This window comes from Emydura macquarii, unplaced genomic scaffold, assembly GCF_026122565.2.
Source record: "Emydura macquarii macquarii isolate MOO-44397 ecotype Brisbane River unplaced genomic scaffold, CSIRO-AGI_Emac_v2 contig_1253, whole genome shotgun sequence".
NCBI lineage: Eukaryota > Metazoa > Chordata > Testudines > Chelidae > Emydura > Emydura macquarii.
In genome coordinates, this window is record NW_027131390.1 from 55,582,343 (window position 1) to 55,610,176 (window position 27,834).

Below are 27,834 nucleotides of genomic sequence, written 5' to 3' on the forward strand. Positions count from 1 at the left end.
TTTTTGAAGTCTATCAACAGTATGTACCAGTGGTTCTCAACCTGTAGGCCGCTTGAGGCCTAATTAGCACAAAACTGCAGCCCAGCTATGTGCTAAAACAAATTCAAAGTTTGCTGCACTGATTGCCTCACTCTCAGCTCCCCGAAGGGACTGTGGGGGAGGCAGTGCAACGGAGCCCTGCTGGAGGCGCTCCCACCAGCAGGGAAGGCGAAGCAGCCCTGCCCCTTGTGGTGGAGGAGGAGTTCAGTCAGCCTGCTGCTTCCTCCCTCCCCGTGCTTCTGGGACATAATAGGGTTTACAGGTGTCCCGTTTTTGACCAGAAAGTCCAGTTGAAAGGGGAATGTAGCAGTATCCGGTCACCACGGGTGGGGGAGGCACCAGGTCATGAACCCTCACCAGCTGTGGGTGTAGTTTGGGGGGCATAGTCTACCCCCCTCCCTCCCCGGGCCCTCCAGCCTCGATTTCTGCAAGCACCGAGCAGGGCTTGCTCTGCTCAGCCTTTCTGTGTGGGAGGCTCTGTCCTTCCCTTGCTGGCAGCTCCAAGATGCTGGCTCCTAGTGCCCATCATCATCCTCTTCCATGTGTGATGGGTCCTGTTCCTGTTTTCGTACACCAGTGAGTGCCTGGCCATGGGGCAGGGCAAGGGGGATTGGATATGGCAGGGAGAAGAATATGGGATGGGGCAGGGGGAAGGGGCTGTGGGAGTGGGATGGGGTAGGAGACAGTGAGGAGAGAAAAGGGGAAGGAGATGGGGGATGGGGCAGGGGGAAGAAAAGGGAAGGACTGAGAGTGCCATCGCCAGGGGGAGCGCTGCCTCCTCGCTTCTGGGTGTCCTTCCCAGAGCCATCCGGAGAAATGGGGGGCATGTGCCCCGCCCCACTCTAGCCACAGCTACATGTCACTTCTGGAGGAGTGGGAAGGGGAGCATGCTCCTGGGCTGCCTGCAGCAGACAGCACCCGCCCGCCCGTCGCCTGCTGGCCACGTCCAGACCCAGCGCTCGCAGCCAAAGCAGGAGGCTGCCCTGGCGGGAGAGCTGGTGCAGCGTAGAAATTTGTCCCTGTGCAGCTTCCCAGCTAGGGTCCCCCATGGCGTGGTGGATGGGATCACTGTGCCTGACTGGGCAGCCATAGCAGACAGGCTTTATATAGTGTGGATGCAGCCCACATAACACAGAGAGCTTCCTGTGTAGCCTGCAGTGGTAGGCGAGTTGAGACCACTGCTATATACATTTCTTTACCAGAATTGCTTCTACAGGTGCCTATACATATTTTCCTGTCCCTGAATTTCTCTCTCCCTGCTTTCCGATCCCACAGTGAAGATCCAATGGATGTGTGACATCACTGTTCGCTTTTGGCCATGCTGACTCATTTTGGGCTAACTCATAAATGAATTTGGGAAAGGTGGCTATATCAAAAACAGTGACTTAGTAGTTCAGGTAATAATTACTTAGAACCAGCAGGTTGGCTCAGTGAATTAGGTAGATGATTTTATTGCACTTATCTAGCATGTTTCCAGGTAGTTTGACATTTTCTTCTCTAGGATAGCCAGATTGTTTCTAGCTCTCTAAGCAATTAGATAATAAAAGAGAAAAAAGACAATGCCACTGTTCTTAAACAAAATGAAAAACAAAACCTCCACTTGAAAATAATTACTCTGCCTGAGTTCCTCAGCAGAGAGCCAGCTGCTTATCATCTCTGAAAGAAATGGTGGGCAAAAGAAGCTTGGGACATAAATCAACCAGCTGAAACAGGCACAAGCTAAACATTTTATGTTCCTCTCTTTGTTTAGTATGGGAAGCAACTGTATGTGAACTATCAGGAAGCGCTGAAGAGGACAGAGTCAGCATATGACTGGACTTCCTTGTCCAGCTCCAGTATCAAGTCAGGATCCAGCTCTTCCAGTTTACCAGGTAACTATAATAGCCTGACCCATAATGGAAATATGTTAATACTGTTTGTTTCTGAAACCATTTGAAGACTCCAGCAGAGATTAGTAAATGTGACTGGTTATTTCCACATAGTCCCAGTAGTTCTAGACTATCTTTAGTCGCAAAAAGAAATGTATTGTATTCTTTAGTAATTGTGATTGGGCATTTTCTGTCAGTAACATAATGTACTTTTCTCATGCACAGCCAAAAGAAAATTTATCTGAAACTGAGAAAAGGAAACATCCTTTCAAATGGCTCATACCTGTCCTCACCAATTTAAAAATTACATCCCAGGCTTGTGTTTCAGTGATGAGTAGAGACATATATAGTTTTTAAAATCCTTTAGTTGAATAAAATACGTGAAATAAATACATGAAAAATAGTCTCTACCCAAAGGCAAAAACTCCACAAATCTGTTCACACACACACACTTTTAAAAACATTGGTCTCAGTCCTCCAACGAGCCCATTTTTAAGGCAAATAGCTATTCAAAAATCGGTTAACAATTTGCACGTCCACCTCATTGTTTACAACTAGTTTACAACTATCTATGGAACGGGGTCTGAGCCAGCAATGGGTAGTCAAGCATAGTTCTACTGAAAACAGTTTAGTTGTGGAACTGTTATGCTTTGCGTGGACGGGGCATTGCAAAAATATCTGCTGATTCACTAGGACTAAAGTACAACTCTTGTGGCTTCATGGCACCCTTGGAGGCAGCATGAACAGAATCTTCGGCAAGGCAGGGGAAGAGGTTAGCCTTCACAGCATAACTGATATGCTGCCATCTTCACAAAGTTCCAGGTGTGACTGTCATGGGGTTTTTTGGGGGGTGTGTGAGAGGGAGTGTTTCAGACCAGCAATTTTCTGGTGCCTGACAATGAGCTCAGTATTTTAGTGGAAATAGTGTCCTTTGATGAGCATGAAATTAACATGTCCCCTCTGTGCCTAGCTAGTGTCATTCATCAGTGTCACATTACAAACACATTGACTGACTTTGATAAAAATGAACTTTTTCCTGTTTCATATTTTTTAAACAGAGTCTCAATCAAATCACTCTAATCAATCTGACAGTGGAGTTTCTGACACCCAGCCAACTGGACATGTCCGTTCCCAAAGTATTGTCAGCTCTATCTTCTCTGAGGCCTGGAAGCGAGGCACTCAGCTGGAGGAGTCCAGCAAGGTAACAAGAAGACTTTAGCATGAGAACCAACCCCCCACAAAATGTACGAAACAGAGTGACATCTCTTCTGCATCTGTATCTTTACTGAGATTCTCTTCTCTTTTTACTCCACCTTGTCAATATACTGCATTATAATTTTTTTCAGATGTAGCTTTCTCCAGGGTAATGAGGAGTCACTCCTTGAGCCTTCTGTCAGGTTTTATATGTGCCCATAGACACTAGATGGTTTTTGTCACCATTTTCCAATTATTAGGTATAAGCAGGGTTTGCTGGGGCTCAGCCCAGGTACTTCTAGGCTTGGCAGTTCATAGCCCCGGTATGCCTGGGTTTGCCACATCAGTTGTGAAAATAAAAAAATTGCTTGAGCCCCAGCACTTAATTGCTAGAACCCCAGCACCTCTTTCATTACAAATTAAGCACTGGGTGTTAGACAGTTGTGGCTTCAGAATTCCACTGAATAGCATTGAAGAAGACCAAGCAAAAATATTAACTGCCAACAAATTGAATTGAAATGTTTTCAGGAAGATCTCTGTATATAAGACGTTGGTCATGTCCTTTTATTATAAGGCTATGAACGACAGAGGTGGAGCTAGGAGCAGACAGATGCATGAGCCTATTTTGAAAACTGCTCCAGCGGTATTCCCCTAGATGCTTTTATTTGGGTTCCATAAGAATTGAAGCAGTAAGTTTGAACATGCTGTAGTCAAAATATGAAACATACGTAATTGGGTAGTGAGAGGAGAGTGGATATCTCAAGTAGTTGGTAATAGGATATAAAGGATTACCTGGTTCAGGTCTGCAGTGGGTTAGTAATAACCAGAAGTCATACACATCCCTGGTGAAATAAGTCAGTAATGCAATTCCTTGTGAACAACAGGATGCACCAGAAAAATTGCAACTATAAATGACTTTGTTGGCAGTCTTGGCAGAGATGCCCAGGTGCGGAACAGGCACAGAATCTAAACTAACACTGTCAGGCCAGGGTTAAGGTGCGTTGGCAGGACAATGGCCTTGTCTACACTAAAAGATAATTCAACCTATGTTAAGTTGACTTACAGCCACCACATTAATTACTGCGGTGGTGCCTGTCCACACTATCTTCCTGGGGTCGGTGGTGTGTGGGGAGTTGAGAGCCTGGTCTCTCAGTTCCACGGGAGCCTCGCTGCCCCACATGCTCCTGGCAGGCTGCCCTCACTCCCATTCCCTGCTGGGAGCCAGAAGAAGCCACCTGTGGCTTCTTGCCCCTGGGGAGTGGGGTCCAACTGTCCTGGCTTCTCACCCCACACCACCCCCCTACCCATTCCCTGCCAGGAGCAGGATCCATTCACCCAGGGCTTCTGGCCCTGCTCCAGGGTCCAGCCTTTCAGCTCTCCAGGGGGTACAGCTGGCTCTAGCTGCCCAGCTTACTTGTCAGTTTCTCAGCTCAAGGGGAGCCGTGAAATTGACAAGAATGATAGTCAAGGGACACCATGTCTACATTGATACTGCATCACCCTAAGTACACTGACATAAGCCCTACACCTCTCGGTGAGGTTTATTATGTCGGCATAGCAGGGGAATTAGATAGGTGGGAGGAGCTTTTGTGTGTATACACCTCCACTCTGTAGTGTAGACCAGCCTCGTGTGAGAGAGAGAGATGCTTAGAACTTCTTCCTTCAGTGCAGTCAATTTTGCATCTATTATAGACACTGAATTCATTTTAGAAAAGACAGCCGTTTTGTAATAGAAACATGTATTATCTTAAATAAAAAGCATATAGCTCTCACTTTGTCCTCCAGTGGTGGAGGTGCTGTTGCAGCATATAAAACTAAATATAGAAAATAAGTTGATGCAACATAAGTTGTCAAATTGAAACATGCAAAAGTTAAGCAATGTACAAGTTATGGTTCTCTTAGCAGTGTTAACTCGTCTATGTTGCACATACCTTTTATGTTTCATAATTTGTTGGAGCATATGGAGTCTTGGATGGGGGGGGCCTCTTTATTTTTTGTATAAATCTAATAATTCAGTACTTAGTCTAGTAATAAAAACTGCTGCATACTGTGGACCAAATTTTTAAAAGTGTACTAGATCTGATCATTTGTGTGCATATCCCAGTCCATGCTTGTGATCCTGACATACATAATATCATCAGGCATGTGCAAAAGTGCATGTGCCCTTGAAAATTTGAATTGGTACAGCATATGCAGTGTGGGCGAGCTGATGTTGCTGTGAGAATTGTAACTTTGTTCTTTCCTGATTTTTTTAAAATAACCTGAAGAATCTTGCTGCTGCACCAAAATATTTTGCGTTTTAATTTACCAGAGTAGAAAAGGATTAGCACTGTGAACTTGTGATGCTCTATTTTTACAACTCCACAGTGCCACTGGCAATTGCTCAACTCAAAACCTAAGAGAATTTGTACTATATCTGATTAAAGTATTTTTAAAACACTTTTCAGACTGTTCCTTATTGAGGGCTATCCATGTACAAAGACTGAAGTTTTATAATTCGGCAGTTTGAGTTATTTGTGTGCAGCAAAAAGTGGAGCAACTTTTTTCAAACAAGAAAAGTTGTAATTCTCCCTCACTTGCCCAACACCGGTGAATGGATTGTCCTAAAAATTTCCAGAGTTCACTTTTGCACTTAACGCAAAGTATGTGAAGTTTTATCTCAAAAGTACACTTTTGAAAAAGATGAGTGTAAGACGTTACAAATGAAAGATTGAGCTATAACCATAAATACAGCAATCACTACTGCAAACATCATAGGACCTAATTTTGGTCCTGCCTGGGTCTCTGACCTCAGTAATACCAGAGCTCAAGGAATTAAGGAGATAATAATAGGATTATTAATAAGAATTATATTGGGGGTGAGGAGTGAAAATATTGTCACCGAAATGTTAATGCTGTGAAGAGACAGTTACAATCACAGTGAGACATTTCTTTTACAGACAGATCATTGACAGGCTAGACTACAGCAGTGCCTTCTGAGTGTTTGTCATCGTGTCCATGCAGTGTATTTGCTGGCTTTAAAGGAAACCAAACGAGGAAAAGTTCAGGACGGAGTCTTGCGTTGAGTGTCTAGTTGTAGCTTAAAGTAGGATCATTGTGGGACTTGTGCTCGGTCTCTTATTCCTAAATCACCAGTCCTCTGCTGGGAAGAGGCCTTTCAATGGTTTAGTCAGACAAAACACTGAGGAGCTTCAGAGGGAGTCTGGCCATTGAGCAGAAGGAGAATCATAAAGCAAGTTTGAGATTGTGAATAGTAAAGGGGCAAGGAATAATGGGAACCCTTTAAGTAAAAAAAGACCTGGAGAAGTCCCAGAAAGGAAAATATTCATAAAGGTATTAGCCCACTCTATGGAGCAATAGGAGCTGTTCTTGTGTATCTGGTCAGTGTGTTCTGTGATCCCAGATCCATACATATAGAGTAATTCTGCATACCAAAAAAATGCTTTAACAATAGTGTAGCTATTACATATACAAACTGTAGTAGCTGCTCTCTCCTTGGTGCAGTTTCTAAATGTTCCTAAAGATACACCTCACCATTGTGAATTAATAGCCTGCAAATAAAAACTACTTTTAGCTGCCTCAGAGAAGAGAAATAAAATCTGAAACAGAGAATTAATTAACTTCAGGGCCTTTATAAACCAAATTTCACTGAATGCACTTTTGTAATTTGTTGCAAATAATTACATATACGTTTAAAGGTTCAGAATCATTGTTCTTTGTCCTTTTCTCAATATTACATGTGTTTTATTAGCTTTTTGTAAAAATCACCTTCCTAGATGCCAGGCAAAATTCTTCATGCTTAATTGTATCTAAAATTTTAAAAGCATATTCAAAACCATATGGTAATCAATCTAATTGCTTATAAAAAAATTGCTCTCTGACAATACAGTCGGAGCAAATGTATTCTGTATTTCTGAATAATTAGACTTGTTTATCAGCCAAACAATATTTTATTAACCAGTTCAAGTCATTACAAAAAAGGACACCAAATACATTGTTGTTTAGGTCGGTTTTTTTAATTTCCGCAGCTTACAAGCAGCTCTCCAATTTTAAATATAGCCAGGATAGTGATATAAAAGAAGAGCCAAAATAAAAGTGGTTTTTAAAGTACAAGATAAAGTGGAGCACAGAACAACCTCACATGGAATCTTTAAGTCACAGTCTTCACGAACTCTGCCATGCGCTGATGCCCAGTTGTTATGCTGTCACCCTCTTTGTGTTTGATGCTCCTCGTGTTTCTCCTGTTGCCTCACAGTCTCAGGTGTCAAATGCGAAGCCCAGCACAGCTAAGATCTGCGTGCCCGGCATGCCTTATACAGGGCAGAATTAAGGTCAGGGGCTGTTTTGAAAGCACATTAACCTGGGTGGATTGATATAACCAGAATCTTGCAGACTAACCCTTTCAAGAGATCTTAACCTTTCTTTGTGAACCTGATGAATAGCCCAGGGTTTTGTCCGATTCCTTGCCTTACTAGCCTAATTCGACAAGTGCATGTGCCATGTTCATTATAAATCAGTCTAGTTCAGTGGAGTTAATATTTCAGTTTTCTCCCAGTCAGATGAAGAGCTGATATAGTATTATTCATGTATTGCCCCTTATAACAAATCAATATGCAAATCTTTTCATATAAGTTAGCTAGTCATATATCATATAGTAGCACTGACAAAATGTGTTCTGATAAAATGTTTAGTAACTGTGGCTGTCCATGCTAGTTAGCTGGTTTTGGCATCAGTTACTAAAAAGGCTTTCTATGACAATCATCATGAAACTCACTGCTTGGCTCAAAGGAGGATGGGGTGTTGACAATCCTTAGGAGTAAATATAATTATATTCTTTAATCTTTAACAGAAATTTAGGTTTATAGTTTAAAAACACTTTAACCCCAATGCTATTGAATAAAACCAAATGAGTTGGCTAGATTGTTCGTAGAATGCAGTACTCCTCCCTCTCTTGACCCATTTCTTTTCATCCCTGCTCTCTCTCTCTGTTACATTCAATTGCATGTCTAGCTGTTCTTTACCAATACAGTTGTTGTGTATTAAATTTTTTTATGTTATACGGAATGTTTGAGGATTTTTCTGTACAATTCCCCTTTTCTCTCTGCATTGGTGGACTTCAGTGCATGTTGGATGAAAGTGTCCCAGCGATGTACCAGCGTGTAGAGCTTGTTCCTACAGTATACTGCATTCTTTTCGGAATATTTTCTGGCTTCCATGTATCAAAACATTTGAAGCATAATGCCCATCACTACAGTTAACATATATGACAGCATACCCTGATGCAGGTAGAAATCATGAAATGACAGGTACTCTTGAAGGTCTTGGCTCAGCCTGGTCCATTTCAGTCTTATAGATCTGGACAGACATCTGCCATGTCTCCTACTCCCCATGGCTTCCTCTCTAGGGGCCCAGTTCTGTAAAAGCGGTCTCCATGGGTGAATGTTACTGGGATTCTGTGTGAGCACAAGAGCACAAGATCCCCATGGATCTCTGCAGGGTCGTGCCTCAGTTCTGTATGTGCTAACCACCCAACCACAGTGGCAGTAGTGTTGCACCTGCACCCCCACCCCCGCCCATTGAACTACTGTCTGATCAGAAAATTTCAGTTACAGTCAATCTCCTGCTATTGTTCAGGCATATAGTTGAGTAAGCCTAGTACTCAGTCCTTGTGATACCCCATCTCCTCCCACCCAATGAGCGCACTCTAGTTCCTCCACCTTGTCAGTGGTCAGAATTTCCTTCCGCTACTTCGTTGTGCTTACGTTTGCTGCATGCTGTAGTCTGCATCTTACTTTTCCAATGATAAACACATTTAGAACTTACCTTTATACCCTCTCTTAATGTCTCTCTGTCTCTCTCTTTTTTAAACCCCCTTCTTTTAGGCCAGAATGGAATCTGTGAGCCGGCCCTTCACTTCACTTGCACCCGCTGTGTCCCCCCAAATTAAAGCAGCTACCCCATATACAGCTTCCCAGCCATCGCCTCCCCTTCCACCACCTCCACCCCCACCCCCCCCACCTCCTCCGCCCCCTCCCCCTCCGCCGCCACCACCTCTTCCCAGCCAGTCCACACCTTCAGCAGGCTCAGCAGCCGCCATGTTTGTCAAGTACAGCACTATAACGAGGCTGCAGAATGCCTCCCAGCATGCTGGGCCTCTCTTTAAACCTCCCCCAGTCACACAGCAAATGCCACCACCCCCGACGCTGGGAAAGCTGTCCATGCTGGTGACTCCCCCGCCTCCCCCTCCCCCTCCTCCTCCTACCCCCGGATCAGCTATGGCACAGCTGAAACCAGCCCCCTGCACCCCATCGGTGCCACCATTCACCCCCCCACCGCCCCCTCTGAAAATCCATCAGGTTCCACAGAACGTTACTCCAACTGCTGTGTCACCACCACCACCTCTCCCTTCCCCTGTGCCTGCAGCGCCTCCCCCGCCAGCCCCTCCTAAGCCTCTCCTGCCTGTCCTCACGCAGGCAAGCACAAAGGCTGCATCACCCGTGCCCCACATCCCACCAGCCGTGCCCACTCCCCTTCCTCCTGCAATGAAAAAACAGCCAAATTTCACAGCTTCCCAAGTTCCTCCACCACCACCTGCTCCTCCAGGGCCTGCTCCCCCACCCACCTTACCAAAACAGCAGAGCTTCTCTGTTAAACCTCCCCCATCCCCTCAATCTCCTGTGCCATCTGTTGTGAAGCAGATAGCCAGTCAGTTTCCACTTCCTCCGACCCCTCCAGCGACAGAGCCTCAGCCTTTAAAGCCTGTCTCAGTAAGTGGGGCGCCACAGTCTCCCCCAGCAGTGAAAGCAAAGCCAAAGTGGCAGCCCACCTCTGCTCCATCGCCTGATTTTCCTCCTCCTCCACCTGAGAGCAGCCTAGTGTTTCCTGTGCCACCTTCCCCAGCTACCTCTGCACCTTCTCCTACACCGGACAAGGCAGGATCTCCAGTCAAAAAGCCCAGCAAGATCTCGAGTCCTGGAGGGAAGAAACCACCCCCAACACCTCAACGAAACTCCAGCATCAAATCTAACAGCTCTGCTGAGTATCATGAATCTAAGAGACCTTCGGTGGATAGCCTTGTCAGCAAATTTGCACACCCACCAGAGCCTTCAGGATCTCCTTCCAAGGAGTCTCCACCTCCTCCTGCAGCTCCTCCAAAGCCAGGAAAGCTAAATCTTTCTGGGGTAAATCTGCCCATAGTTCTTCAGCAAGGAGGTATTTCAGCAAAGGTGCCTGCAGTAGGAGTGTCTGGGAAGGATCCCGTTGTAGAATTTCCTTCTCCTCCATCTGATTCGGACTTTCCACCACCTCCACCGGAAATAGATCTTCCTTTACCACCAGTAGAGATCCCATCTGTATTTTCAGATAGCACCTCTCCAAAAGTTGCTGTTGTTAATCCCCAGCCCCAGCCCTGGTCTAAATCATCGGTGAAGAAAGCCCCTCCACCCACACGTCCCAAGAGGAATGACAGCACTCGGCTTACACAGGCAGAAATCATGGAGTCGCAGGGGACAGTCAGTCCACAAGTGCCCACTTCGCCCAAGTCCGGCCTTAGTGTTCAGCCTGGCTTCCTGGCAGACCTAAACAGGACTCTGCAGCGGAAGTCCATCACTCGGCATGGCTCCCTCTCTTCTTCCCGTGTGTCCAGAACAGAGCCAACTGCCACGATGGACGACATGGCATTGCCTCCACCCCCGCCTGAACTGCTTGCTGACCAGCAAAAGACTGGCAGCTATGGAGGCAGTCATATATCAGGCTATGCAACGTTGCGAAGGGGGCCACCTCCTGCTCCCCCCAAAAGGGATCAGAACACCAAGCTGTCTAGGGACTGGTAATCGTTAGGTGAACTTATATTCTGTGTGACTTTCAGTCAATCCTACAATCAGCAAATCTGATATTTTGTGTAGAGAGAGAACATGTGACTTGTGCGATAACAGGCTCAAGACATGGTCTCCAATTGTTGCTAAGGGTAACTGTATGCATTCCTTTTCAGAACTATTCCAAAAAGTTTGAGGGTTTGGGTTTGGTTATTTCAAAGGGGTGAAGGGTCATTGTCCTCTCTCTTGCAATTTCTTTTATCCTTCATATGGATTGGACCAAAAACCTTTCTTACTTTTTTCTGCATTTAAGAAAAAAAAGAAATTTTTTGTAGCGTCTGTCCATGTGAGACATGTTTGTGCATGTATTATAAATGTAGGTTATATAATAGATTGTGATATATTACATCGCAGTTATAGAAGATAACCAGAATGTTTTTGTAGATCTGTATTTATTGTTTCAGTCCACTGACATATGTATTACCAGGAATTGGACTCTAACCAGTCAAATCTTTACCTGAAGATGAAGATGTAGGGGCACTTTAAATTAGAAAAGCATCTTTTGGCAGTTTGTGACGGGTAAATGGTACAGAACTGAAGCATTCTGTCAGTATCTGTACATTGTCAATTGATTGAAAATACAGGCACAACATACCAAAACATTCTGGTCTTAATACTACTGAAAATAAATACATTTTGAGCAAAAAAAGTTATATATAATGGGCTGGAGTGAAATATATTTATACTATAAAGAGCCTCCCCCCCTCCGAATAGCTGAAAACCATTCACAGCTCCAAGTTCTTTGTCCGTACAGTAAGTGAGATACACATATATATTATTCCAATCCAATATGCATTCTACCTTTATAATAGGCCTGGTAGCTTCTTTGTACTGATAAGGAGAAATGGTACATTAACTCCTTTAGCGAGCTGACTGGAAGTCCTATAGTCTTTGCTGGGCCACACAATTCCTTACTTTGACACAATGGGAGGCTCTCATGCCCAGCACCAAAGGCTTAATGATATGTCATGTGATATATGAATACATGTATACATATTATTGAAAAATACAGTTTGAAAATATTGAAAATATGTTTCTGTATTCACTAATACTCTCTCTCACATGCACACACCACATACAGATGCTCACCTTATCTGTGCCCGAGGAGATGAGTTATCTTTATGACAAATGGCTGAGAACCCTTGAGGGAAGCGTTGTTTGTAATTCACCAGCAGTTAGGTGGAAACTTTCATTTGGGGAGGTAAGGGTGGGAGTGGTAATTTCAGTCCAAGAATCACGGGTAACCTGTTTTCTTTGACCTTCTTAGACTGCAACGAATGCATAATTAATTAACAAATTGCACTTCTGGCAGTCATAAAAAATGATTGAAAAAATATATAATTTGGGAGCTGATAAAATCTGATAGGAATCAAGTTAGATCATCAGGGGCCTTATTAGGAGGAAGTAGAATATTTTATTTGATTTATTATTTATTTGCTGCTGATTAAAACTATAAGGTCAAAATAATAGAATCTTTTTTCTTGTAATCCACTAGTTTTTGATTGTGCAGTCTTACCCAGCTATCAGACATTGTGATATGGTAGTATAGATAGTATAAGTGCTCTTGTGTCTCGTGCATGTGCAGTACAGTGTACGTTGTAAAATAACTTCAATATTAGCGCTGTACCTTAACATGCTCGTCTGTGTGAATTTCCCTGATCACTAAAGGGACACTATCAAGATTGGAATGGTAAGATTTTTACCTTTTTTCTTCAAAACAAAAATTCTAAATGTTCTCATTTTTTCTAAAATAAGAAATGAAGAAAGCAGCCCAGAAATTACAGGCAATGCTCCAATATATCACATGCGTAGATAAAGTAGAAACTAATATTTGGTAAGCGAGAATATTTGCCATTTGGGTTTTTAGATGTGAGAAATATTGTTACAGCATTTCCTGTTTTTAAAAATATTATAATAATCCAAATGAGAAAATGAGTGTTTGAATGGGGGGAAAAATATCACAAAGCAGTTGTACTTGTATAGTTTCAAATAAGTTTTAATTGTGAAAAGAGAAAGAGTGGTGCTGTCTCTGCTGACCTGTTTCATATGATTTTGAATCTGCTTCAGCACCTCCAGCGTCTCCTGGAAATTGCTGTAATATTTTAGAGTAGTTTATTTGAGCAATAAGAATATACCATTGTGTGCATTTTTAAAGCACTGCTATGGAAAGGCACTTTTTTGTATCTTTCAAATTGTTCACAAAGTTTTGTTTCTACTATTTTTGTGCTTATAAAGTGTCCTTAAAAGCATTGGAATTGTTGATTTTTAAGCATGCTCAGTTAGCTGGCTTAGTGTCTTAGTAACAAGATTGTTAAACTATGCTACAATTCATGGGTGCTGTAGTTGTCTACATTGATCCTTCTGCTGCTTGTCCTGTATGCTGGCCCTTGGTATCACACCTTCCAGTGGAGTGAAAGGTGCACAGATAGGAATTCTAGCCTCATAGTTTTTATTGATAGGTTTACCTACTAATCATTGCCAGTCTGCACCCATGTTCTCTGCGAGCTAAATCAGTCAATTAATTCTTTTCTCTTCATCCTCTTCCTCTCCTCCTTCCAGATGACTCCACTGGTGTGTGTCAGCCCTGTCATTCTTTCTGTTGTTCATTTGATGTGGGTGCCTCTGGGATATGCACGTGTTCAGAATTATGGCAAAGGAATGTCTTGAATGCAATTTCTTCAAAGGCAGATGAGAATTGTTCTCCTTTTCCTGTGATCAAGTTCATTTGTCTAATATTTGTTTCCAATGGGACCATGAATTTATGCTCCCTAATGCAGGCCACTGAGCAGTTTGCTGGAAGTCAGAAAACATAACTCCATGTTTGCAGCAAAAAGAGTGAATGTCATCAAGAGGACAGGAATTAATCTTTTTGTTGTTCATTAGCTTTGGGCAATCTGCCAACGTGTTGTGTCTTTGAAGAAATGTTAATGCAGCGAATTTTCATTTTCCACAGTTCCCATGCATTTTATTTCTGTATCTGTATAAGGGATAATTGAGTTATATAAACCAAAAGGTATAATGCTCTTTTACCGTAGTGTCACTGCAGGGCTTTTTGAAGCTTCTCCTTGAGTTCTGGTTTTCCCATGCTTTGTTTTCAGCATTTGTTTTTTTGGCAAAACCTGCATCAAAGTGCTAGTGTTTGCATGTGTCTGTCACCAGTCCAGCGTTGGTACAAGCTAGGTAGTAAAAACTGCCTGCAAATCTCTCAATAAAGAGTAATGAGTCATAGAACATTAGGGTTGGAAGGGACCTCAGAGGTCATCTAATCCAACCCTAGCTCAAAGCAAGACTAACCCCAACTAAATCATCCATCTGAAACTTGGGTGGCAAAAATCAAATAACCTGGTTGCCTTTTCAAACCTTGAGAATCCTGATGGTAACTTGCTTTTCCCACTTACTTGCTGTTCTAGTGACAAGTAAAATATAAGCCTTATTTGCAAGTAATTTTCTCCCTACTCACTGATTTTGAAATTGGCCCTTTTCTTCCTTCCATTTTAAGCTCTTTGTTTCTTGTCTCTCTCTCTCTCCCCCGCTCTCACATAGTGAGAATGTAGTTTCTGCAAAGAATATTGACCATAATTCTTCTGGATTTAGTCAGCATAGCACATTGGAGTTGAACAGCCATACTTTAGACATATGGAACAGATGGTTTGATCCCAAATTACTAACAAAATACAGGTATAGTTTAAATTACAAATTTGTTCTTTTAAACAAAGCTACTGGCCACTTGCTAGGACCTCTATTCAGACTGCTTTTTCTCTTGCAAGAGCAGCTGATTCCAGAGCTGCATTTCTTAACTTGTTGTGATGTTCTCTATACCTATTTCCCCTACCTTCCAGGGGTGTTGTGGGGACTAATTAATGTTTTAATATGTAAAACAATATTTTCACAAGTCTTGTAGGAGAAACAAAAGCCCTGCCACAGAACTTAGCATGGAAATAAAAGAGAAAATGATGCCCATTTAGGAAAATGTGACTATTCTAGTCAGCGCATGTACATAAGATCTTTTTATTTAAAAAACAAACAAACATTTTTTCACCTTTAATCAGAAAACACTGATGGATCTGCAAGGTGCTTGGAGTTGCAGCTGCCTGATAGACTAGAATTGAGGTGAGAATAAAAGCTGGTGTGCGTTTTGCAGAGCACTTTGCTAAACGTAGGCCAGCCAAGACAGGACAGAGGCACTTTCAAGTGGGACAATACAGTAAGGCCAGGCAGTGAAGCTGTAGGTTAGTTGACAGATGCCCCTACTATATGTCAATACTGAGAAACACAGAATAGGCAGGAAGAAATGACTAAGGGAAGGAGGTAGAGTGATACGAACACACAACACGGTGACAGCCCTCTAGATTATGTTTGGGTCAAGGTGGAACTCTAGTGCTAGATGGCGTGTCTGAGGCATCAGAATAAGGACAGTGACAATTGATGAGGTCATAGCGTAAGTGGGGGAAAGAGGAGAAGATGAGGAAGCAGCTCTGTAAAACAAGAAATAAGAGGACCTGAAGCCAAGTTTGGTTACCCTTCTAATGTTAGAGCTATTAGCAACCACTAGTTACTAAGTGTCACAGCCATGTAGAAGGGACAGAATTCATGCAACTCAAACATCTTCAGTCAGAAGAAAGTAAGAGCAAAGCCAAGCATGTACTGAAATAGAAACAGTGGAGGCCCAGAAGCCAGGGAGTCACTTCAGGGTAAATCACGGTGGCTCCAAAACACAGATATGGCCCATCCCAGTGCTCACCTGGGAGAGAGCCATCCTGGCGCTCCTCCTTCCCAGTAGAACCTCTGGCCATCCAGTTAGAAGGGCATTTCTGCCACTATGTTTTAATTGCCAGAGGAGCCATAGAGTTAGTCCTGTGGTGTATTTTGCTTGGACTCTGTTACTTTAGAAAGAAAGACCAGGCCTAAGTTCATAGAATGTCAATTAGCAACAAAAAGTACTTTTATTATTGAATAGAGAGCATAGTCATGATTGTGTTAGTGATGGAAATTCAGGTGTTGTTTTAAAACAGCTTAGTGTGGAAGTGCACACTTTGCAGAATGAGATTGCATGTCAGTTGGAGGAATAGCTGACGTGTTTTGCTGAGGTCCTCTAGCAAGTAGGAGAATGTTGCCCTTTACCATGAAAGAAGAAAGTGGAGAACATTGACTGGCCATCCAAACTCAAGCGTTGTCTCCTTGGTAGTGCTTTGCTTGCAAAACACTGTGTTGTTTTGCCGCTGATGGACTTTTCAGCTCTGAATGTAGCAGATATGTCAATTTACTGCACTGAATATGTGCAAGTCCACAAAGCCAGAGGGCACCTATTTAATGTGCCCAGAGAGAATGATTATTATTTGTAGTGCAGCAGAGAAAAAAGCAACTAAAGTCACTTAGGTTTCAGAACTGAGAAAGAAGAATGTAAACAGTTGTTGCACAAGTGTAGTTTTGAGATTCCTTTAGTGGCTAGTGCTTGCAAGTTCTAGCATTGCACAGTAAAAAGCTATTTTCATCTTTTTACCTCAATGCTCATAGTCATCTCTGATAGAGAACAGTTAGCTCAGAAATAAAGTATGTCAGCCTCAGTCTGGTTCAAAACTATTTTCTTTGGTTAAAATGGAAGTGAAAGTGCAGGTTCAGCAGTAGAAGGAAAAAAGGATTTTTTCCACTTGTTACAGAAAACTGCAAAAAACCCTGTTACATTAGTGGTGGTTTCAAGGTGAAATTGTTTTTCATACAGCTGAAGCTGGCACCATCTTCTTAATTTGTTTTTATGCAGCCTTACATATGGGAATCTAAGTGACTGTTGTTTCATACAACTACTCCACCCAGAATAACTCCAGTGAAATCAATGCCATTACTCTGGATTTGCAGTGGGGTAATTGGCACAACATGTTTTAAACAGGCATTAATTAGGGAAGTCTTAGGGCCATGGTATGCAGGAGGTCAGACTAGATGATCACAATGGTATGTTCTGGCTATATAATCTGAGTCACTGCGGTTGGGCATGTACATCAGGTTGCAGGATTGGTTTTATAGAGCTGAAGTCCCATTTGAGCTGGAGTTCTGCTTAAAATTGGCCATAACATGTTCCAGTCCAGAACACTAGTTTACAAATTTGTATTGCTTTTGGGTTGTATAAAGCTTTTTTGCCACTTCACAAATGCTCAGCATACAGGTTTTCCTTTTCCAGAACTCTGAATTTGCTGAAATCTCAACTGTTCAAAGTTTTGATACTACAAACTGTAATTCAACACCAGCTATAACCTGAGATAAAGACCCAAATAATCTGTGAATTTTTTTTCTTCTTTAAAGGCTACGTGTTAAACAGTGTTCCTCTACTGTTGCTAATACTCTAGCATATTAACACTGAAGTGATTTTAAATATTTGGGATTTTTACCTTTTACAGAGCTTTTTATTTGATATTTGGGGAGTGGGGGGGGAGTATTTCCCTCAGCCTGGACAATGAAAATAGTCCCATTTACAGCTCTGTTTCACTTCCTGGTTCTTTTAAATAAGTAGGATGCTATAAAACGTGTGTGGCAAACACTTCAGGGGAAATGTTACTTGTTTCCTTTGAAATATTTAAGTCTTGAACGTTCCTGTCTATATAGCTTTTATTTATAATGCCTACAGTTTTGTTGTAAATGACTTGCCATTTCTCTTTCAAGTCTCTTCATTTGAGGGGAAAAAACAGCAAAGCATTACAATACCAAGTTTACATGGTTCTCAGTGCTGAGAGCAAAGGGATCTGCTGCTTATTACATCTCATGAATTACAATCTTAGTTAAGCTTTGAAAGAGAGATAAGTACTGTAAATACAGAATACATTTATCCCTTGTATATTTAAATTAAAAAAACCGTCACCACAGAGAACGGAACTAGTAATGGTCCATCTGGATTCACCTAGGGCCTAATTCTAAGTCGGGGAGGTGAGAGAGAGAGGACGTTAAACTCCTGTTGAAGTGAATGGATGCTGTGCGTGTCCAGCCTGTGTATGGTGCTTGAAAGGAGATGCAGCAGCGGTTGAGCAGGAAGCACACAATTCCCCTCTTGACTTGGGGTGTAGTACCATAATAACTAATAAATGGCTAGTAAAGAGTGTTCCTGATACAGCATTTAAAAATCCTCTTCGGGAATACAATTTCAGCTGCATAGTGGATGCAACAGTGTTTCTGCCAGGTATTTTAAGACCTATGTATACTTTCAGAAGGTATGAGAACTGACCACCTCCTCTATCAGGGTGAGTCTTTTATCCACCACTACCCTGGCTGCACTACTTTGTAATTTCACGGCTGTCTACCAAAGATGTAGCCATTACCTACTTTCTTGGTTCTTGAGCATGAGCAGTTAGGAGTAGGAGTGCAGCTAAATTAGAGGTCAATGTGCAGCATGAAGAGCTAAAGCAGGTGTTTTGCAAGAGGTGTCAGGCTTGTGGCCATCTTGATTTGATGCTGTTGCATATTTGTAGTGTGATGATTATCTAGATCAGTGGTTTTACCCTTTTTTCATTTGCAGACTCCCTCAAAATTTTGAATAGAGGTGCAGATCCCTTTGGAAATTCAACCTGTGGTCCGTGGACCCTTATCATAGAAGTCTTAGACTGAAAACTGACTGAACAGAATTGAACTATTAATATTGCACATGCTTGGCAGGGCATTTGACACAGCGTGAGAAAGGGTGCTAAACTGGACTTCTATAGTAACAACATCACTGCTGGGTTTTGATCGGTAGCTGGGGGTACTCACATACTTTTGATTGATCAGAAAAACAGCATGCCTTTTTCATGATCTGAAACTTTTATTTGCATTGTCACCTTGCTCCAATCCTATAGATATAGTCAGCGGACCCCAGGTTGAAAACCACTGATGTAGACACATTAAGTTCCCCAACTCACCCATCAGGGAAAATAATCTAATTTAGCAGAACACTCTAAGCAATTTGCTTCCTCCCAGATTTGCTGTGTCTTTTGCTGATGTGGTGAGTAGTTCAGTATGTTGCAGTGATATAGAGCTTGTACTTCAAAAGAAAACAAAAGGGGGCTGGTTTTCATGTCTGCTTTTTCATAAGTTGTAACTAAATCTGTCTGAACTGCCATGGAACGAGCATTAACTGGAACATCACAGCTTGTTTCCTGACTTACACTATTCGCAGCCACTGATGGTGTCCTTTATAATAGTGGAAATGCACATGTAAGAAAATATCAATAATTTGTCTGTGGAGCACGCTTGTACTGAAAGTGCTGTAAATACCATCCTATGTTTATTGCTTTAAAAGAAAATTGCACATTTTATCTTTGAATGGGACTGCTCCCCCATTCCTCCCCCCCCAAAAAAAAATTTTAAAAGGCTCTTTTCAACTGACATTTTCAGGGTGGGGGAGCTTTGCCATGTTATAAATATATATAAATATATGTATAAATATACTTTTTTAAGCATGGGAGAGGACAAAAGAAATACTGCATTATAAAGTACCCACTATAGCTCATTATACAATAGAATATGCACAATTCAATAAAGATGTAGTTAAATTTAATGCTTTCTGTTTTATTTTCCCTGTCTTGCCATTTATTTTTTTCATGAGATGGGCCTTGCTGGAGTGAAGGCAGACATACTGAGCAAGCTTTCAAGGGACTAGCAGGTTTTGGTAGAATACATTTAAAGCCTTTTTTCTCTACTAAAACAGGTTCATTCATGTCACCTTCCTATAATTGATTGTATGTTATGTATGCCTTATCATTCCTTAACAGAAAAATATTGCCCTTCTGTAGAATGCCCCTATTAATAAAGCAGCTGGGTTTATTTTGAAGCTCAGATTGTAAGTAACCTCAGCCTTATTTATGTCAGGCTCTGAGCATTACACCTTTCACTCTATCTGTTTTGCTTCAGGCATGATTCTGCACCTGTGACCTGCTCAAAGCAGTGGCTTGCTTTTTAACATGTGAAGGGAAAACCTTGCTCTAGCACAGGCCCCACCTTATTACCTAGGAGCGCAACATGTACCTAAGCACAACCTTGTGTGGGCCAAACAGATAATACAGGTGACTTTAAACCTTATTAACAAAGTTCAGCTTGTTACGTATGTATTTATAGAGGTTGTTTCAAGTATTGTCTATGTACACACTTATGAAAATGATGTAAACATGATGACAAAGCACTAATCATGGCCATTAGTATATTGTGTAGAAGCAGGCCACAGGTGTTATGAAATGCTCTGGTGGGCTGCAGAGAGGAAGGGCTTCTCTGAATGACACGACTGGTGTGACTTGCAGAGTGCACCAAATTGTTGCACTCTATCTGCCTTGAACAAGGCGGCATAGTTCATACTGACAGAGGAGTATTCCTAACGCAAATTAGGTATCTTTCTGGTTGGGGTCACTCCTGGAGGCACTGCTTTGCTCCACGAACGGTGTTTAAAAAGTTGCTCTGCCCCTCACTTCAACAGAGAAGCTGCTGTTCCTCTCTGGCTAGTAAAAGGTAAGTTTTTACATCCCAGACTTGGCCTATTGCTGCTGCTTCAACTACAGAACCTCAAGCCCCACTCCCTTGGGTTTCTTTTATATACTGTGTCTATTCTTTGAGGCAGCAAGGCTGTTTGGTTTGCTTGTAACAACTAGGTTAGTCTGTGCCACACGCTGTAATTGCTTGGCCCTGATGTTTGTGCCATCTTTAAAAAGCAACAGATGTAGTATGTACTTCCAAATACAGGAAGGCGGTAGTAACTGTTAAGGGACTTCCTATTGCCAGCATAGCTGTGTGTAATCCAGTGTTTAGTGCCTAGCAAGTGTCATGATCACCAACTGTTTCTTGGAATCCAGGCCAAAAGGCAGAGCAGTGACTTAGCGTAACAGCTTGTTCCTTAGCTGGAATGATACAGCCGCCCCTCACTGGAACTAGGTTAAAACCAAACAGGCAGAGCACCTTGCAGCAGCTGGCTGAGCTGAATCCTGGCCTAAGGCAGGCAGTGGCTCTGACCCCACCTTGCGAAGCACTGAAATACAAGGCTGGGGGAAAAGAATTAAACAGCATTAGTCCAACACTAGAAATGATTGACACTACAAGTAATAACTACCATGGATGACCTGCTGTCGCTGTCTCTCACAATATGCCTGGCACTTGCATACCTGTGTGACAGAGTCTTGTCTAGCCCTGCCCCTTATTAGCCAGAGAGCTGTTGTGATGAACCCATGAAGTGTTACAGAAGTGGTAGAATCACAGGACACTTGAATGTGTGCTTTGTTTTTTTATTGTAACAAGAGGGTTTAGTACACAGCAACAGTTACTTCCAAGTACAATTAAAAAATTTTAAAAATTAATGCTCCCCACTCACTGGATGGTGGTTTGAATGGCACAGACACACTAACCGTTTCTGGTAGCCCACAGCTCCCCTGAGGCCTGCATGTTTTGTAACATTTTATCAACCTCGGTAGCAGAGTACATTAGCAATCCCAGAGTCAAATGCATGAATTGCTTATGTTGATTGTGAGCGCCCTTGGGTGTTTTATTTTTTTGAAGAAAAATGTACATGAAGCATGTCTGACACTGATTTTTTTTCCAGAGAATTCATAGAAATTACATGTCCATACAAGTTGCAAAAGAGACATTTCAAAGATGAAAAGCACTCCTTGTTTACAAAAAAATCTCAGCTGTCAGCACTTTAGCAAGGTTAACAGAAATCCATTCGTACACAGCTCTGTTTTTCCATTTTTCAACGCTGGTAGACTTTTAAGAGGTTAACAAATGAATGCACTGCACAAGTCATTGCGAGGTGGGTTGTAAGGTTGCCAGCAACAGCCTTTACACTGTTATATAACATGCTAACAAAATCAGCATGGTCACTGTGCCCTCAGAAAAATCCACTTTGGCAGTGGAAGATGCTTGTAACACATTGATTTCAAACTAAAGCAGCAGAAGAACATGGTTTATGACTTGTTCTCAAACCTACCTGCATCAATTTAGCTTTCAAATATCTTCCCAAAGATTGGGGGCCACTATTCTTGGAGTTTCAAAGCAGAGCATTAGGACCATGGACAGAGTGAATGAGTTTTGCTACTGAGTAGAAAAGTCTTGCATTATTTTTTCCACAGTGTAATAGAGAAATGTGACTACAGCTAATACTGCATTAGGGTGTGGAAAATTAGTAACTTAATTGATGATATAGTAAGTGCTAAAAAAAAAAAAAAAAAAAAATTGTTTCCATAGGGGCTATAATACTCCATGGTGAAGGCGCCTGAAATTTGGTTGGGTCTGTTCCCAAATAATAGATAGGCATTACGTAAAATTACTATTTGGCAAATGCAACAGCTCTCTGTGCTTTCCACGGTACTTTACCTAAGGCCTGGTCTGGCCTGTCCTAAGACTCATTTTCAAACACTGCTGTGGCCAAAGTCTGCATCCACCTCTAACTTCATTTGGAAACCATGCTACTACTGTCCCACTAGGAGTACCTGAGAGCAGGACTCAATCACTGACTGAGCATGTCCAGTTCTACTCCCCGTGGGGTCGGGGCATAGGTCATTTTAAAGAACTGGGCAACTTATATAATGCCCCAGTTTAGCAGGGCAACACTCAAACCATGTTATGCTTTTGATTTAAAGGGCAGAGGGATTACACTAGAAAAACAAACATGCAATTTAGAAAGAACGACATCCTAGTCCCTGGGCAGGAGGAAACCTGTAAAAAGTGGGCTCAGAGCTTGATACCAGCCAGCACAGGTTAGGAACAGTGAAAATGCTGGATTTAGCATTGAAGGGCAGGATTTATTTTACCTCACATCCCCCATACCAAGGGGCAAGCTGGTGCGCTGCTTGCAGGGGGTTTGTGGGGATGGGAACAGCCAGCACTAAAGAAATTGTGTTCTGCAAAGAGGAACTGCTAGTGCTACTCCCCCACCTTCACAAAGAGGATATATATAACGAGGAAGTGCTGATTTTCAGCATGCTTCACCCCCCAGGCTAGGAGTTGGGGTGGCAGACCCCCCCCCCCCCCCCCCCATCTTGCTACACTGTCACATTTTTTTTCCTGCTACAAGGAGCCCCTATGAACAGCCAAGACAGGACTGGTTGGCAGCTCCTCCCCAGTCTCCTTGGGCTGAGCTACTTGCAAGTCTGACTGCAGAGCAGAGCTCAGCTTGGCAATACTCACCCTGAGTGAGGAACACTTCCAGGGGCCGTACTCAATTGGAGAGGGGAGGAGGGACATAAGAACTACAGTAGAGACACCCCTGAATTTGCCACAAGGCTGGCAATAGCCCTCTAGGGAAAGGAAACAAAAATCTGCACTAGAGGTAGGATCTAGCCTTCTAAACCACGCGTCTCCTGTTAGACACCTAGCTGGTGGGGAGAGGAGGGAGTGTTCATGGAGACCTCCAGTGGGGTCCACTAGCCAATTAATCCTTAGCTACTTACCCCCAACTCCTCCGCTGTTTCTCATCATGCCAAGTGGGATGGGTTCTTCTGCTGATGAAGATTCATAATTTGTTATTCTCCAGAATGTGCAAAGATACCTGGCCACCCATTGCGCCTGCCACTTGCTGGAAATGATTTTCCCTAGGTTGCTTTACTGAAACAGCAGCAAAGCGTCAACCACTGACTAGCCTCTCTGTGCCCTGCCTCGGAGGAGCAGGAAAAGAAAAGAGGAGGCCCCATGCATGAAGCAGCACAACCTATGCTACGCTATGCACGTTCTTGTTCTGCACTCATCACCACAGTAGTTCAGGAGCTTGGAACCAACCGCAGAATTTCCTGCTAGCACCTGCATAAGTGAGTCCTCCCATCCCCTGGGTGTAATACATGTACCAGAAGAACCCTCCCTCCTGTTGAGTACACCAACTGGCACTTCAGTTTCTTTGAGTGTGGGCAAAGCTAGTAGCTTGATGAGGAAGGTTTTTGTCCAGGAAAACTTAAAAAAAAAGTTTGGGGAGTATAGCAGTTTTTCTTCGCACAGCACAATTTCTTTATCAAGCACTGTTCTCATCCGTGCTAACCCTCTGCCACCTTCCCAGTTTGTGTGGTGGGAAAATGGTTGGCTCCAGGCACTAAAGCAGTGGGTTTTTTTTGGGGGGGGGGGGGAGGAGAGTGGGGTTATTCCTATTGTGCCCCAGGGCATGCTTTGGGCTATGCCGCAGTGTCCTCGTCTCCTAACCACCCTACACCGAACAACAGTGTTCAACGGCTTGTAACACTTAACACCTTCCTTTCAGCTTTGACAGCAGGTTCAAAGAAGTTCTGCATCTATTTGAATGTCAAGTTTTGCCAATGGTCCAAGCCCTTCCCCTTTTTTTGAAGTAACCATTTAAATAAAGAGAGATTAGGGGTTGGGGGGGGGGGGGAAGAGGGATTACAAATGAGAGAACTTGAAACACAACCCTCACTGACATTAATAGCATGCAGTCTACCTAACAGTACATACAAAAAAATCCAATTACTTTGGGCCTCGTCTATGCTCATTCCATAGCATCATCCCTAGACACTCTACAGAATTCAAAACTGTACAAAATAAAAAATATGCATAAAACCCAACCAGTGTTTTTACAACATTAGTACTGCATAATAAAGCATTGAACCAGCAGGAGGTGGCCCAGACACATCTGCCACAGCAGCACTGCAGGACAACCTGTCATGGTGTCAGTAGGGTACACACAAGTCCACTTTTGCAGAGAGCAGCATGCTGCTTGCACGATCTTGTCTGGTGGCGAGGGTTCAGGACTTTGTGAGCTCAACACCAGAAGGCTTTCCAAGGGAAACAGCTCATTTAAGGAATATTAACTCTGTGCCCAATCTATGCCACAAGCACAGCCAAGTCAGGGGAGCCACTTACTGTCCCCAACTCAGAAAAAGCACAGTTGTTTTGGAGTATAGCTGGGCCCACAACAGGGTCCCCAATCTACTGAGCACTCTGAGGCTTGGGTACCGTCCTCATTTACACGACACACTGCAGCTGTCCTTTAACCATTTTGGCGTGTAACCATGTTGTGAGCAGTTGGGTTCCCCTTGTACTTGCACTGTAGACATGTCCTTTGGGCTTGTTTACATGACAAAATGGTCCAGAATAGTTCTTGTACTTTAATAGCTTCTTTGTGTAGCCAAGCCTTCGGCACTAATAGCCCCAGCTTGGTGTAGGACAACAGCCCAGCTATCAGTCTCATACAGACTTTCTTACAATGTCTGTTTTCACCAATTTTGCTAGTAGGAGATCAAAAAACCCAAAGGATTTTTTGTCAGTGTCATGTCATTCCTCAAGAATGACAATGCAATTGTCACCTTCCAGGAGGGCAGCAAGGGGTGGAGGGAGCAATGAGATGAGCCCTGGAAGACTATAGTGTGGCAGGGCTTGAAAGCTACATCTCAAGAAATGATTTTTGCAGCAGCAGACAGACAGACAGAAGGGGTAATTGAGTGGAGAAGCTTCCTGACAAGGGGATGACAACCTCTAGGCTGAACCTCATCTTTGTAAAGGTCCCATCTAGCCCAAGCATCCCTGCTTGCTCTATGCACACATCTCTGGCAAGATATTGCAATCGCGACTGAGTTATGAGACTGGCTTGATTTTACTAAGAAGGCAGGAAAACCAATCTGCAGTTAGTTCTCTCTACAATATTCCATTTTACACGTCGCAGCAGACAGCTGCAGCATTATCTACACTTGAATAAGCTACTGTTGGTTACTGGCAAGGTTTTGCCCTGGCTCAAACAAAAATAGTTCAGGCACAAACCTGGCTCAGTTTGTCCCTGGTAAATCTGACTAAATTTACATGGGCTGCTCTCCTCCAGAAGGTAAACTACAACAGCAGGTTAATCTGTTTAATGAATTACGTTAACACTGTTTAAAGTTCTTAAAGACTGGCTGGCACAAATGCCTATTCTGAGTTCTTTACACTGAATTCTGTGAAGCCAACTCAAATAGTGGCATTTGCATCTGCAACTGTGTTAAAAAGCAACCTACAAACATAAGTGAAACCTTTATAGTGTGATTCATACCCAGATAGGTACAGCTATGAAAGGTATTTACTATTTTATAAACACTGAAAGGGGCATGGAAAAGAGCTATCGGTTAGTGCGTAGCTTGCCCTGGGAAACCAATACATATGGCAGCCCTTTTTACTTCTACTGAGAAGAGATTTTGGTAATAGACCTGAAGACAACAACTGCTCTTTGTACTGCCTCTGCACCGGGCGTTCACAGCATGTACTCAAATCTGGAACCAAAGTACAAAAGAGCCAATTTACAACACCTGATTGGTTTTTTTAAATTACACTGTGCATAATACTAACATTTAGGATGAATAATCTCTCTCGTGCGGGCATGCACGAATAGATTCAGACCCTCAACCTTAACTCCTTGAGTTATCCTCAGACTCCCTAGGAACCTATAAACTTTAATTTCCCTTCTACCACAAACTACATTTGTGATCAGCTTAACCCCTCAACATCAGCAGGCTGGGAGCTCATGCCAAAGGGGACAACATTTTACACCAATGCATAACACAAACCTAACCTGTGGCAGTCCAAGGACTAAGATTATGAAATGCTGGGGTCTTCTGAGCTGCACCCATCTTAATTATCTAAACTGAAAGGTAAGTGAACCCGAACCAGCTCTCTGTGCCTCCACATCAGTCTACTGGTGCAGAGCTGTTGCAGAAGTGTTTATGTTAAAGATGTAATGAACCATCTTGAAGTCAGATACAGGATCTCCTTTGTGTACGAGTCCAAATGTTAACTAGCACACAAGTGTCCTTCCAGCTGCATGTGAGTGTAGTAAAGTGAGGGATTTCCACTGGCCAGTTACATTAACCCACTTTGCACTGGCATCCAGTCTATACCAGTGCCAAGTGCTAACATCACAGGGCCATACAGTATTCCTGAGAAAGATCCCAGCTCATGCTTGAATCAGTCTGAATTTTAGTAAGTATCAGCTACTCTACAAGTTCGTTACATCTCCATTATCTACAGCTGAACGGGTCGGCTTATTCAATGTCAGGCACAGCCACTGCTGGCAACTGGAAGAGCCATTTGTTCAAACAACTCAAATCTCTATTATTGTATAATGGAAAAAGCAAAAAACAAGAGTGATTTTATTACAGTTATCCTTCATTCCATTCACGTGGGTGGGTCCCAAGGACTGGTGGAGATCTGAGGAGCCCTGACAGTTCCTCTGGAGTGAGGCGGAGCTCTGTACCCCTGTAGTCTTCACTCAGAATAGTGCATGATGGACTCCACATAGTTCCCTGGGAAGAGCCCCGTCACTCCATTCATGACACCCTCATACCACCCATCATCGTTCTTCTTAATGACGTAAATGATGGCGCCTTCCTGAAATGAAAGCTCATCCTCCTTGTCTTTTGTGTAGTCATAAATCGCCACAACTAGGAAAGGAGAGAGAGAACCAACATTGAATAAGGGAAGGTACTGGTGTGGGGAGAAGAAGAAAATACAACTACAATGGTCACAGCATGCAGCACTCTTGTGTTTAAGGCAACCTCGCAAAACTACTTCACCCATTCACCTGAAGCATCTCAGAATGCACTCTCCACCCACCCCAAATCCCTTCCAAACTGATGGTGTTTTTTTTCTAATCCTTATTGATTTAACTCTGGCTCTTATCACTTATATAAAAACTCAATGCTTTCTTGAGTGCTGATCTTTCAGATCAATCACATGATGGATAAACATAGTAGGAGTAGACAAAGTTTGGTTTGGATCCACACACTGGTGCAGACACAACTCCCTAAATGCAAAGCTACCAATGTAGCTACCAAGTACTACTAAACTAATTCAAATGTTTATAGATTAGCAGCATGCAAACTAGTTAGCAGTCCAAACACAGGCTTTTTAAAAAAAAAAAAAAAAAAAAAAGGAAAGAATGGTTACTGACCTTCGTAACT

At 42.8% G+C, this 27,834-nt stretch overlaps 2 protein-coding genes across 9 annotated transcripts in view; one reads left to right on the plus strand and one right to left on the minus strand.

Moving 5' to 3' along the window:
* Positions 1-19,490, plus strand: part of RAPH1 (Ras association (RalGDS/AF-6) and pleckstrin homology domains 1) — a 156,103-nt gene extending 136,613 nt beyond the window's left edge. Inside the window, exons 12-14 of one of the 2 annotated variants that reach the window (XM_067548850.1) lie at positions 1,790-1,910; positions 2,966-3,108; positions 8,984-19,490. In XM_067548850.1, the coding sequence (XP_067404951.1) occupies positions 1,790-1,910; positions 2,966-3,108; positions 8,984-10,933 (2,214 nt within the window). In that variant the 3' untranslated portion in view covers positions 10,934-19,490. Of the gene's footprint in view, positions 1-1,789; positions 1,911-2,965; positions 4,462-8,983 lie in introns of those variants that run through there. The other variant, XM_067548851.1, reaches the window with a different exon arrangement.
* Positions 19,491-21,182: 1,692 nt separating this feature from the next.
* ABI2 (abl interactor 2) overlaps positions 21,183-27,834 on the minus strand; it is a 118,939-nt gene continuing 112,287 nt past the window's right edge. For all 7 annotated transcript variants that reach the window (XM_067548875.1, XM_067548873.1, XM_067548874.1 and 4 more), the window contains one exon: positions 21,183-27,315. In XM_067548875.1, the coding sequence (XP_067404976.1) occupies positions 27,140-27,315 (176 nt within the window). In that variant the 3' untranslated portion in view covers positions 21,183-27,139. The remainder of the gene's footprint in view (positions 27,316-27,834) is intronic.